The sequence below is a fragment of the Callionymus lyra genome, chromosome 1 (genome assembly GCF_982586985.1).
Source record: "Callionymus lyra chromosome 1, fCalLyr1.hap1.1, whole genome shotgun sequence".
In the NCBI taxonomy this organism is placed as follows: domain Eukaryota; kingdom Metazoa; phylum Chordata; class Actinopteri; order Syngnathiformes; family Callionymidae; genus Callionymus; species Callionymus lyra.
Genome location: NC_141818.1, coordinates 15,300,548 through 15,314,877, shown reverse-complemented (window position 1 = coordinate 15,314,877; position 14,330 = coordinate 15,300,548). Strand labels below are relative to the sequence as shown.

The following is a 14,330-nucleotide window of genomic DNA, read 5'->3' as shown; positions in this document are numbered from 1 at the left end:
AAAAAAGAGCGTGTTCATAATTTAATTCCACTGAAGAATTTATTGTTTTGATTAAACATTTGTTAAGCCTGGTCGAGGGACTTGTGTAGATCAAACTCTCGAGCAGAGCCGTACTGCGCCATTGAAATCATCATTTGTCTGGAAATTATAAATGTTTTTGTCAGGTTCAGGATGTGTCTGCTCATAAATATGCTGTTCAGGTCTCCCAAGACGCACATTAATTCGATTATAATTCCTAATCTAATCAACCATGCTTAACCTCGGATTGTGTGTTCATGTGCGTTAGTGTGTGTGGGTATTGTATGTTGCTATCCATTAGCACTCCTCTCGCATATACGACCTGCCTGGAGAGATACAGCGACCTCTGACCTCAGATAAGTTTTCAGCTCAACTGTTGCAAAGGGAGGTGAAGCTCAACACTTGAGGCCTTAGAATTGACAAATTACATGTTTCAAATGTTGGATTTCGAATACATATTCGGATACATGCCAAAACAAATGCTCGACTCTTGAAGGAGACATATTCAGATGGTTGCAGCTTTTTTATTTGCAGCTACGTGAGGTCACTCCTGCTCTCCCTGCTCACTGCTTCGGATTTAACGGTGACTATTATCTATGTCATTATTTCATAGCCCATGAATTCATAATGGTATCATCCATATTCACCGTATTAGCCACACTTCCTCAGAGGAGCGACCTGATTCCCCCTCTATGTCTTCTTTATTCAGGTTTGTCTTATCTTCATGGTATTCCACACGGAAACACACTGTATGAACTCGGACTATATATATGTTTGTGTACTCTAGTGCATATATTTACTAAACAAGTGGCAGAAGCCAAATTGTCCCTTCATGTGTTGCCTATAAATATTTTTACATCCACTAAAGAGGGTGGAAGGCTCAAAAGATAATGGACAAAAACATTAAGTGCTGAAATAGTTCCATAGTTTCAATACAATGGAAAATGAAAATGAAAAAAAGGATGAAAAATATCACACTAATGTCCACAATAAGACATGAAATAGTGATTCTAATCTGATTTTCAGTTCAATTTGGGCAGTTTAGTCAAGCATACAGTCCAAAAATGATATTTTAATTAAAATTTAATTGAAGCAAAAAACATTACTTAAGATTAAAAAAAAGTTAATATTTGTGTTTCTGTTATTTTCCACTCAATCTTTAATTATAGGGCACTTTTCATGTGTGAGAGCAGCTCAAAGGGCTGTCGACAAATGAAAGAGCACAACAAAGAAATCCTTCTCCAACTCACAGAGATTTCTTAATTAAAACATTAAATGGACTAATGAATAAACAAGTTAATGAAATCAGACCACAGGACATTTTTAATGAAAGACTCTGTTGCTACTTAATCAATAATATATATTATATATATTACCCAGGCGTCATTTATTTAAACATACTGTATGGGAATTTGTATTCTAAAAAAAAAAAGTCAAATTAATGCAACTTTTTACTGCTACAAAAAGAAGTAAAGGGTATAATGATGGAAACATTGACACACATGAAGAGACATTAAAAGACAAATGTGTATTTGTCATACATATATTATTCTATGCATTTCAACCTAAAAGTCCATGGCAAGTTTGCTAAGACTGCTAGCAGAAAAATGAAATAGCATGATTGTTAAAAAGCAAAAATGAATGTGTTGCAAAGAAAAATGCATCTAAACATAATGTTCTTTGAGATAGTTTCTCCTCTGATGATAAAGCTCTAGGCTTGAGTCAGTACTTGGGTGACTTAGGCCAGTCTGTCAACCTGAGCCTGAGAAACCTGGGTGTTGTATTTGACAAAGACATGTCTCTAGTTCAACACTTCAAAAAACTGAGAAAAATCTCTCAACTCAGGAAAATTATGTCACAACACGGTCTGGAGCTTGTAATCCATGTGTTTGTGTCTTCTTGTTTAGACTATTGTAACAGTTTATATTTTGGTGTCTACACATGAAGGAGCTGTCTCACCTGCAGTTAATACAAAACTCTGCAGCGGGAATTCTGATCTGCTCTAGTAGAAGAACTCACATTTTGCTGATCCTTAAACTCTTCACTGGTTGCCAGTTTCTTTCAGTATCCATTTTAATATTCTGGTTCTTACTTTCAGATCTATTCATGGTCATGCTCCTCCTTACATCAGTCCTCTTCTTTAAAATGGTTTTCATGATAAATGGAAAGATCAGCTTGCACTAAACGAAAGAATGTCTATATGTGACTCTTACCTCCTATTCCAGTGCTCACATTCATATACTGACCCCATCAGAGCTGCCAAGAGTCCACACAGTTCAGACATTTCCTTTTTAATCTATATTGACCTGCCAAAGGAGACAGGCATGGCTGGCTTCTTTATCTTGTGGCATGTCACATACAGTTCCTTGTATTTATCAGGTCCTCTTCAGGTCAGAAATATTTAATTTTTTCATGTTGAGGACGCACGGGGTGTAGTGGTTAGCGCGATCGCCTCACAGGAAGAAGGTTGCAGGTTTCTAGTTGGGGGCGAGGCAGCATGTGACCTTTCTGAGTTTGTATGTTCTACCTGTGTTGCGTGGGTGTAATCCAGACACTACATTTTCCTCCCACAGTCTAAAATAATCGGAGGTTGATTTGGTAATTGGGGAAATTGTCCATAGGTATGAGTGTGTGTGCATATGTGAATGGTTGTGTGTCTTTGTATCCCATAGTGACATACTGGCGTCCTGTCCAGGGTGTGCCCCGCCTCTTGTCGGATGAAACTGGGATAGGCTACAGCTCCCCCAGCCCCCGCGAGCCCATAATGGAAATGGAACAATGGATGGATGGTTCTTGTTGAAAGGTTCAGGATTCTTTGGATTTGTTTTGATTTGTCTGAAAAATGTGGACTTTTCAACTTTTTTTTAAGGTGAAAAAACCTGCCTTTTACTTGTTTTAATCACATTTTTTTAATGTTCACATCCTAAAACCTAAATATAAATATAGTGAAATAAATGCATTGATAATCTGTGTGAAAAAAATATATATATTTACTCCTCCACAGTGTACATCTCACGTCCGTTTTGGGTAAGTAATGGAGGCATTAGCCTTTGTAAAGTAGCAATAAAGTGAGTCTTGTAAGAAGCTGCTCGTGGAGATTTTTTCCGCAGAAAGGTGCAGAGTTTGTGTGTGCAGCAGCTGACGCAGGATGCAGCTATATTAGTAGATAGTGCTGTTATACCGTGACCTCATAATGACAGAGACTTTAACTCGGGGTGAGCCAGTATAAGCAAAGTGAGGCCATTTTTTTCTCCCCTCCTCTCCCCACCACCGTTGGAAAAAGGCCAGTGCTGACAGTCAAACACCATTATGAGCCAGTGGCTTTGCACTCTGTCACTGTCACAGCTTCTAAATAGAGACTTTGTTTTCAAGATTTGTTAAGATTTATGACACACCAGGGCACTTTTTAAGCGATGATGCACAACAAAGTCATTTTGTTTAATGTGCGCCCACATTGAGAAATGGCACATTCTCTGGGGGTTTCGGGGCGAGCACATATATAATACATGGCTTTGTGGCGTTTATTAAATCTCTCTTTCAATCAAAGGAAACCCAGATGTCACGGCTTGGGACATTTCTGCAATGAATTATGACATTTTCATCAGGATTGTTGGGTCTACTATTGAACCCTGCTCTCCGCATGATTCTGTGAATTTTGATCAGCAGCTGCACAAGGAAGCCATCAGATTTGTGATGTTTAAAAGAAGAATTGTCAAGCTTTCATATTATTTCTTTGTTTCAAAGTAGCACAGTGTCCACTATTCATGTTTCCCATCATCCCAACCGAACTCATTTGTCGTCCAGAAGACACAACTTTGACTTGTAATCGAGGATTCTGTCGCGCTGTTGCTAAATCTGCCACTCAAGAGGCGTCTCTGAAACGCTAGAGTGGTTCCACTAAATAACTGTGGATACACTTTAAGGGCAGAAATATGAGTGCTTGTAGAGGGGCGGGAAGACAAAAGGAGGTTTGATGAAATATTCATGGAGGTAATGTAATGCAAATGTAAAATAATAAATGTTAATAGGGCAGCACGGTGAGGCAGTGGTTACGACGCTGCTGGAAGTCTTAGGGTGTTCTTGGGAATCTTTCTGAGTGGAGTTTGTGTGACTTTATATCAACTGTCATCATCTTTAATTTGTTGTGAATCAATAAATGAACCGAAACACTAAACAATATTGGCATTAATAACAGAAATAGAAATGTTATATTGAGAAACTTTTTGAGAATACGTTGTAACATTTACTTTCTTTGTTTACGGATAGAAAGTATCGTTACTGCGACCAAAAGCTTCACGTCCACTGTACTAATATCTAGACCCAAGGTGTAGCTGGCAGTATTATTTGTGTGATGTATTGTTATCAAGAAACTCTGCCACTAGTCGATCCTGACAAGACCACTGGAAAAAATAAAATAAATAAATAAAAATAGTTTCATATGGGTCAGATCCCTAAAATTTCCAATCAAACAATATTTACTCCGTCATGTGGGGGACACCCTGCACCAGGGGTCACTAAAAATGCACAGATTAATCTGAGGAGATGCTACTTGTTTTTTTTTTTACTCATTTTGGAAGCAACGAAAGTGACATTGTTTACAATATATTTTGCCTTATGGAAAACTGAATCAATCATCATAGGAGGGACATTTGGCTGTTTGCATGCTCCCTGAAGGCACCATGTAGCCCACTTGAAACATATCGCCATAGAAATTAAAATTTATTTTATAAAGGCATAGTTTTGATAATTTTGATGAACATCGACTAACTTTCCCTTCAGTCAATTAATCAAGAGTTGGTCGTAATTCAAAAGAAAACTAAATGTATTGCAGTGTCGTTGAACTTAAAAACTTAAAGGGTTAGTTCAACCAAATTCGAAGTTCACTCGTTTTCTACTCACCCTCATGTCGACTAAAGGTTGGGATTATTTTCAGAGTTATGTTCCTTTTTAGAGTTATAGACAAAGTGTATTTTCAATTTAATGTAGTGACTGGAGCTCAATTGTCTTCATCTTGCTCCAAAATGACACACTAAAAATCATCCAAATACCTCCATACTGCTTGTATATAACATCCTTCTTATATTCAAGCCTCAACAAGAGGAATTGTTCCTGAAAATATTAAACAAGTCTATATTTTAAGCTTGTTTTAAGCAGACGCTGCTAGGCTAGCAGTCTAAATGTTGCGCACTGACACTTGTAATGTGTTTGAATGAGGGAAGACATCGGGCAGGAACTGAAAAACGGATAACTTCCGCTACAAACAAAGTTAAAATAAACAGACTTATTCAAGTATTTTTGGGATCAATTTTAAGTTTTTAATTGTGTAATTGTTGGTCAGAGATAGATACGAGGACAACAGAGCTCCAGGTGCTACATTAAAATGAACAAACATTTTTACCTGTAACTCTAAAAAACACAAATTACTCTGAAAATAATCCCAACCCTCAGTTGATTTGAGGGCCAGTAGAAAATGACTGAATTTTTAATTTAGTTTGAACTATTATTTTAAACATGTATTGGTTTATTAGTTTATTTATTTATCATTAGCCCAGTCTTCAAATGAAACAGTTGAATAAAAGAAGATAGATATCTTTGTTTAGAATGATCATCAGATGGAAAAGTTCTGACAAAACATCAATATATTCAGTGTGAAAACAGGAAGATTTCCTCCATCTCATTCCTAAACTCACATATGTTCATTTGGATGATGAGCTAGAGCATAACTCAGAGACCTGGAGTAGAGCTTATTGCAAAAGTTACTCACGATGGTAAAGGCTTTCACCAGGAGACCACCGAGGCGCCTTCATTTAATGGATCTCCACCGGATAATCTGATAGTTAGATCAGAATCAGGTCATTCCGGCTCCATTGTTTCCTGGGATTATCTGTGGATTCCCGAGTTCTGGACAATGGCTGGTAAAAGATTGTCTGCTGCAGAACGATGGTAGAAGATAAGGTGAGATTTTTTTTTTTTAAAGTCGAATTGAACCAGTGTATCAGTCCATCGTATGTTTGTTATCTAGCTTACTATGTGTGACTGCGAGCCTCTCGGTCGCCCACTAGCGGCCGAAACAAACTCATCTTGGGTAAAGTGTGAAGCCTGGACTCGCATGCAGAGCAAAGAAGCTTCACTCCTTCACAGGAGCGCCGATAGTCAGGATCCAGCGGAGGAAGAAGTCCAGTCTTGACAGCACTTCCACGCAACTACTGCTGCGAATCGATCCTTTTTTTCCTCCAGTGTCAGGTTCGAGACGCACCACAGGGTCAGAGAACCAGCGAGGGCAGCGCCACTGCTCTGCGGAGAGATCAAGTCTGTTCGTCGGCATGAACGCGTCGCACCAGGACCTCCACAAACTGCTCACATGGATTGACTGAACACATTTTTTTTCTGGACTTTTCCCAACCTTAAAATCGGATTCCTCTACATCGTGTTGCAGAGTAAAATAATAAATAAAAAAAAACGACATCTGGATTAACACTGTCGCAAAATTCGAGGATTTTAAATTTTTTGACTTGAATTTTTGGAGTTGGATGTTCATTATTCTTTTCATGATGAAGGGCATCTGGGAAGGAGTAAACCGTTCATAAACTGGGAATATCACTTCGACTGGAACTGAAACTAATTTGTATTTTTTATTTTTTGTTGTTGTTCCCACTGAGTCCAAAAATGAAGTGTGCCACTGCGTGGATGTGTGTCTACTCGCTTCTGCTGCTCTGGGGTGAGAATCCAAAAAAATGCGTGTCTATAAATTATAAAAGAAAAAACATGTTTGTCTTGTGGAAATGTTTATATGAACGGGATCGAGAAAGAGGAGTTACTTTGTTAAAGCTCCTTTTTTTTTATTATTATTATCGCTATAAATTATTTTCAGTAAACCGCAGTTTATAACGCTGCATGTATAATTTCTTATGTTTATTCTTAAACAAAAAAAGTCAGATTTTGCTGTAATTAATATGTATTTAAAAATGATCGACGCGATTTTTTAAAAAGAAAATAACCCATATATTTTCATAAGCATCCTCTCTTGGAAAAGCAAACATTTCAAATAATCCAATATATATTCAACTTCGTTTCTCGACCGATGCAGCATCCCTTCATCCTCTCCTCTGCTCAGTTCCCAAAGCCACCACAGAGGGTCTCTCTTGCCATTTCCATCCTCTCCCCCTCGCTCGTGCAGAAGTGAGCGTCGGAACGTTCACTCTTGACACCTGAGTGTTCCTCACATCTGTGCCTGATCTCTTCTCTTTTTTTTTACCTGGGAGTGAAACAATTGAAAGTATCTTTTCAAGGTGTGTTGCTTCGTCATGTCAGGAGAAAGACAGCGTAAGAGTCTACTAAGTATTTCTTTTTTTTCTGGAATAAACACATTTTTTTTCAGGGCATCACATAAAAAATCTCCCCCCTCAACAGCTACATTACAACTCCAGTGAAGCGCCAATCATTAAATGTCTCGTTAAAGATGGTTCCACATGCACGGGCGTGTTGTCACAGGCCATCAAACCTATTTACTACTCCCACGTCAGCACTTCAGGGATTGAAGCTGTTTTTAAAATACTTGGAGCAGCTACACATATATCTCCCACATTCAGGCACGTTTTTTATAATCCTCTTTTTTCTTCCCTCCTCCACCTGTCTAATTCAGATGAAGCAGCAGGTGCCCTGGACGGTTCCTCAGCCCTGTCCATCAACGCTCCTGGACCCGGGGCTGCGTCCGAATGGGTGGACTGCATTCAGGCCAGCGACATGTGCAACCAGAACCCGCACTGTAGCTCCAGGTACCGCGTGATGCGGCAGTGCCTGGTGGGCAAGGAGAAAGAGGCCATGCTGGACAACAACAGGGAGTGCCAGGCCGCCCTGGAGGTGCTGATCGGCAGTCCGCTGTACGACTGCCGCTGCAAGAGGGGCATGAAGAAGGAGCTGCAGTGTCTGCAGAACTACTGGACCATCCACATGGGACTCACAGAAGGTACGCTGTCTTCGTCAAGAGTTCATAAAGCAACTGGTTCCTGTCTATTTAAATCCAGGGCTTCCAGTAGGTGGGAAGTGACACTGATTTCCTCCCAAATTAATCAATGTTCGCGGCTCGTTTTCATACATTTGAATTAAAGCTGTCGGAGAGTTCAGCTCGTCCTTCGTGGGCTAACAGTTACACAACACCATTATATTTGTACGCCTCAGAAGAAACGTATAGAAATCTGGCCAGTGAAGTGTTACGACGAATGGACAGCGGCCACGGTCATGTGATCGACGCCGTTCACCCACTAATCACCTCCTGCGTGTTTAGACGCGTCCTTGTGTGCCGACCACGTGGAAGATGTGGTCATAAATAAGCACGCCAATATGATTAGACAGCACGCCTTCTGCCCCTCACACCTCATTTCCCATTATGCACTGCAACAAGTGAAGCACTATTGAAACAAAGACTTTATTCTCAAACTTAGTTTAAATAAATACAAATTTCATGCTGAAAAATACTTGAACTCTGTTGAGTTATTTGTTTTTAATTTTTTATTGGTTGCATGTTTTGTAAACTAAAACTTTTTATCTGTATAAAGAAAAAAGTTGCCTTTATTTTTCCTTTAACTATCTCAAAATATGTGCTATCCAATAACTCGATTCATTGTTACAAATTATTCGTAATACTTGATTATGAAAATATTCGATAGCCTGCAGCCCCAAGGTAAAACTAAAAGTTTAGTTTTTTTTCCTCAATTTAGAATTGAGCGGATTAGAATGCTAATGGCTACGCTTGAGATCAAATCATATTATTGGGTTTGATTAATGAAAATGAAAATTGGATACAATTAAAAAACCTAATCAATGGGTGACTAAACTTTGTCCATAGAACATGTTTGTCAATCTTAATAATGCTAGGAGCCAAAATCTTTGAACAGCAGGGCTACGAAATCAAAAAAAATGACTTCAGGGTGTGAGTCGGATTGCAATATTTTAGGTTTATTAATCTATCTTAAATATCTTTGTGTTCCTTTCTTTCAACACCAATTTTACTCTTGTTGTAAGTCTCTGTATAATTGTTCATATCAATAATCCTCGTCTTATCTTCATCACCAGCATATCGTCATGATGTTAACTTGAACATTAATCTACCATTGGGCCACATAAAATGACTTGGAGGGCCAAAAATACTTAACTCTCCATTTAAGAAGCAATTTTAAGAGTTTAAAGTGCATTTTATTGTCAACGGGGCTGGTGAGCCACAACTAAAATGATAACATAGGCCTAGGGCCACATTTTGGCTCAATACGGGTCACTATTGGCAGCCGGGGTCGGCTTTTGAACTTTCTTGTAATAATCTAATGGCCTAATAATTACATCAGTTTCTCGCCTGAGGTTGAAGTTGAAAAAGGCGTCGAAGCAAACCCTGATTCCCGACGACTGCTGCGTAATGCACATGGAATTTTCCTAGTCACTGTTGAGGCTTAAATCCACTAGAAATCATGTTAATTGTCCGGTCGCCTAGTTGCAGGACGTCAATCGATAATAACGCACCTCTTCACCTTCCAAAAAGTATGTTGTTAAAGAGCACTCTCCAAGCAGAGACAGATGGTCACCACGCCCTCTCGTTGATGCCCTTATTCCCTCAAGCCCTGTTGTTGTAATGCCCAGAAAAACCCTGATGAAACATATATTCGCCCACTGCTTTCCTCACCCACTCGGAGGTAATGGAACAATAATGGGATTACATTAGGTCGACCTGTTATGCTAGACTTATCGGTTTCCACCTAAAGTGTTCCATTTTACTTCGTAATTAGGTTAGGGCCGTTCACCTCAGTGGCCCTTCGGTGTCCACTTCAGGACATAAAACACCACTCTTGTTGTAACTTTGGAAACCTCGATTTTTTACACCACCATCCATTTAGAGGCGAGGGAGAACAAAGTGACTCCCACTTCTGTCGTCCGTCCTTAAAGGTATAAAACACACACTTTATCATGCCAAGACAAATAGGAATGAATCAGTGGCGCTGAAGTTGCGGCGCCCGAGGGATGGAGCTAAAAGGAGATCTTAACCTCTCTCTGACTTTTTCTTTTCAAAGCCGGTTCACGTGGCAGAGACCGCGGCTGATGTCACCGAGTCACAAGTCGCCGTGTAGTCACAGAGAACATGATGTACTCTGCTGTTTTGACACGTGGGCTAATAGAGGAAATGTTGCAAAGTCTCAGAGCTCTGGGGATTCTGGCTGATTGTGCGCTGATCCGCGAAGTGAATGGCCAGTGTGACTGCTCGTAGCACCAGCTACACTTCATCAGGCTGATGGCAGCAGAGGGTCCCTGACACGAGTTCAAGGGAAATGTAATGACATGGATCCTCCTCAGGCCTTCTCGCTCTGTCCTGTTTCCCCCCCTTTTTTTTTTCCCGATCTCTTTCTGCACCGCACATATCTTTCCGGCTCCTCTGACAGGAACAGCTGCATCAGACAAAGTGTAGAAGTTTGGATTCCCCTTATCTCGCTGTCAGGGGCCGCACACAACGGGGTCAGACTAAATATTAGTACTGAGGAAAGATAGACTGTCTGAGGCGAGACATGGAATAATGAACACACTGGATATGCATGTCCCTAAAGTTTCAAGCAGTTTCACGACATCAACGCGACAGTCCAACACTTTTTGCACCATCAGAGTTCAAGAACAGATGAAGACAACATCTGGCAATTAAGCACCGAAGTAACTGAAGGAAAGTAAAGGTTAAGATTTTGTTTTAATTCATTGAAAGTTTGAGAAAATAGATATCTTAGAGGTTTTGAAAAGTTTTTTACAAAATGTCATTTATTGCCGTCTCTTCAACATATCTCGATCATCCTACATAAATCGAGTAAATGTCTTTAAAAAAGTGTCCATGATCCTATGATCCATATTTATGAAGAGGAAATGTTATTTATTACAGTAAAAGTAAGTAATTAAAAAAATATATATATATATTTATATATATATATAGTGCTTTTCCAGACCAGGGTCACAAAGCGCTTAAACAATCAAAACAATATTCAATAAAGTATATAGATCAAGATAAAACTGATAACACAACAGGAGTTCCAGAAAATCAAGGAAAAGCCTGAACAAATAAAAACATCTTAAGATGTTTCTTGAAGGAGTCAGTAGACTCCATCAAGCGCAAAGAGAGAGGAAGATCGTTCCAAAGCTTAGGAGAAACAGCCTGGAAGGATTTATGAGAAAATATCATATTCTACCCAAAAAAGTTTTAAAATGTCAATAAATGCTTAAAAAATTTAAATTATATTAGTTTGCATTTCACAGTTACTGCGGAAGCAGTGCAGATGGTTTCAGTGATTAATAAATATACATCATAAAGCAACAATATGTCATATTTAGACTTTATTATTATTTTTTGAGTTTCTGTAATGAATTTTTTTATTAAAAAAAAAAGAAGATAACATTTAATGATGCTATTCAGTGCATAACTTTCTTTGAGAGTCTTTGAGTGTCATGTGACCACCGAACATCTTCACAACAGTTGGTCAGAGACGCCATTTTAATATGTAGTATTAATAGACTAATTAGAAGTTGCCAGGAAGATACAATAAGAGTTGAAAAACATTAAGATAGATTTGTAATCCAATATGAATGCAAGTGTGTGATAAAAGTTGTTGCATTGATATTGTTCTAACTTGTGGGGGCGCCAGAAACGATATTGCAAATAAACAAACTGTTGCTTTAATGTTAATCATATAATCTATATAGTGCAAATAGGAAAAGGTAAATGTTGGAAGAGCCATGTAGTTTCACTCTACCAGCTGTACTTGGCTTGTTTGGACTATTCCTTAAGTCGAAAACAACAATTATATTAACTTAATAGTGAAATAAAAACAATTTATTTTAACGAAGTTGCTTGTAATATAAGCTAAAAAAAATGAAATTTAGTTTGATAAATAAGTTTTAAAAAACTGAACTAACCAGTACACATTAAAGGAATATGAAATGCTTTCATTTCTACCAATTAGTCCTTTCTCTCTCTTCTACATCCGGCCTAGTACATTTTTTATTTAGAATCTTTCCCCTTCTTTATATACTCGTTTCTGTTCTTTTCTCTTTTCTCGTCACTCCTGAATAAAACCTGATTCCATTAGTCTCTGCCACTTTCAACTTCTAAACCGTACTGAAATTTGTCTGTTCACACATGAAAAACTATATATTTTTTTAAAGATTTGCCCAATCAGTTTATTGTCTTTAGTCTTTATTCAGGGTAATTTTCAATTGAAATCTAAAATAATTTCCACTGATGATGATTTTATAACGATCATCTCCCTGAGCGCCGTCATCGTCGTCCAGTGCTCGGCTCCTGTTCAGAGAATATTTAGCACCGGTGTCCTGCCCCGGCCCTCTTGAGATAAAACCTTCCTAAACACAAACGAAAAAAGGCTCTTACAGTAGCGCTTTAATCTAATCACAATCCATTGTGCAGTCAAGCAGGCTTTTGTTAACTGGAAACAATCTATGTACAACATCCATCTTTTGGAAACAAACACCAAAGGCAGGATCTCAGCGGACCCACCAGACACGCCGCTAAACCATTTTAAATATAATTTGTGGACGTAACAGAAGGCTTCTGGAGTGCCTGTTATGGGGTATAAAGCAAGTAATTCATCTGGAAGAGATGTGTTTACCTGAATAAAGGTGCAGTGAGTGTTTGAGTCGAAGAAGAATAGAGTAAACAGACCGTTTAGATGAAAAATAAGAGTTCTTAGCTTCACTGGTACGACTCGAGCATTAGTTAAGTTGATTCTCCCAAACACTTATTTCTTTCCTGCAATTATTCATAAACACGTTAGCATCTTCTGCTGAGCTCACGACAAATCACGCGCAACTACGGAATAGTTTTTGACAAACGGCTCCCCGAGTGTGTAGAAGAGCAGTCAGTATTCCAAGCATGTAGCGTCATCAAAGGAAGCCCTTGAAGTACGATGCTGATATACATGTTTTAAGGGTTATTCAATGGTTTAAGACGCACTTCTGATAGAATTTTGATGGTTTTATTCTGGATGTATCTCTTCATTGAGCCCCATTTATTTCTGGGATTCATGAATCTCAAACTTGTCTTCAACTTGTGGCCATTTGTAATGTTAATATTAACACGTCAATCGAGTAATAATGAATATATCAATGATGCAGCAGTAATTTAAACTTTTAGTAGATTGATTTTCAAAATCCTTTAACTTGATAATTGTCCGTAAGAAAATAAAGAGATCTGCCTTCGTACCTGATGGTGGTCAATCGCTAAAAATCCACTTCTCATCTCGTATGTTTAAAAAAAAAAAGAAGCTTCTGTTCATTTCCCACTTTGCCAAATCTCCCATGTGGCATGTCTTTTCTTCCCTTTTTTATTTTAAGCTCCAGGCTTTAAAGGGAACTCGCTTTATAGTCAGACATGACAGCGTTTGTGGGCCGCAACACATTCCACGTGGGAACCTTTACAGACAACATGTATCCACTACACATCATCCTCTCTTATGTGGTTTGACTCAGTTGTCTGATTACAGAAAACTGAATCCTCAGAGTCTGTCGACCCAGTAAGAAACAATTCTGTTTAATGACAAGAAGTTTGACTTTTATCTGACTAGTTGTCAGTGTGATCAGCATTTACGACTTTGAATGGAAATGAGGCAAAGATGTTCATAAATGTAATCAAACAGTAAATAAGTATGATTTGAAGGCAGTTTATCTCCCAAAAACTATGAATACATTTTGCAAATAGGAAGCAAGCATAAAATGTAGAATAAAAAAGAAAAATATAAAAAATATTGAAATGATTAAATATCCTGTTCCATATAAAAAAAATAATCTTTAAGAGGTATTTAAAGCTCAATAAACCTAACATTTATAAAGGTAATCTAATCTAAAGTTGTTGTTTTTTTGGTTTAGAAATGTGGTTAAAAAAATTATTAGTAAATAAATATAATAATAAAGATAATATTTACATTTTTACAGTCTTTGAGTGTCAAAACATCTTACAGCAGTGGGTCAGAGACAGTGTTGAGCAACTTTTTGAGGTCACCACGTAGATAGAATCAGAAACTAGTGATGGTCTGATGAAGCTTCATGAATATATACTGCGCGGGCTGTACTTTTGTAGATTAGTCTGTATTTTGAAGGTTTGAACATTCAACCAGGTAGACTCCAAATTCCACAAGGTACAGAGTACAGAGTTATAATTAAAATATAATAACTATTTAAAATACATTTATAATGTGAAAATAAGGGTTGTTTATTAGCAACATGATATATTTCACTATAATACCTGGGAAACTATACTATATACTATTTGTGTATACTGTAGG

At 38.1% G+C, this 14,330-nt stretch overlaps 1 protein-coding gene across 1 annotated transcript in view; it reads left to right on the top strand.

The window, feature by feature from the left end:
• The first annotated feature begins 6,138 nt into the window (after nt 1–6,138).
• LOC148088158 (GDNF family receptor alpha-2-like) overlaps nt 6,139–14,330 on the top strand; it is a 104,015-nt gene continuing 95,823 nt past the window's right edge. Inside the window, exons 1-2 of the mRNA XM_087794717.1 lie at nt 6,139–6,736; nt 7,661–7,984. Coding sequence (XP_087650843.1) covers nt 6,685–6,736; nt 7,661–7,984 — 376 coding nt within the window. The 5' untranslated portion in view covers nt 6,139–6,684. The remainder of the gene's footprint in view (nt 6,737–7,660; nt 7,985–14,330) is intronic.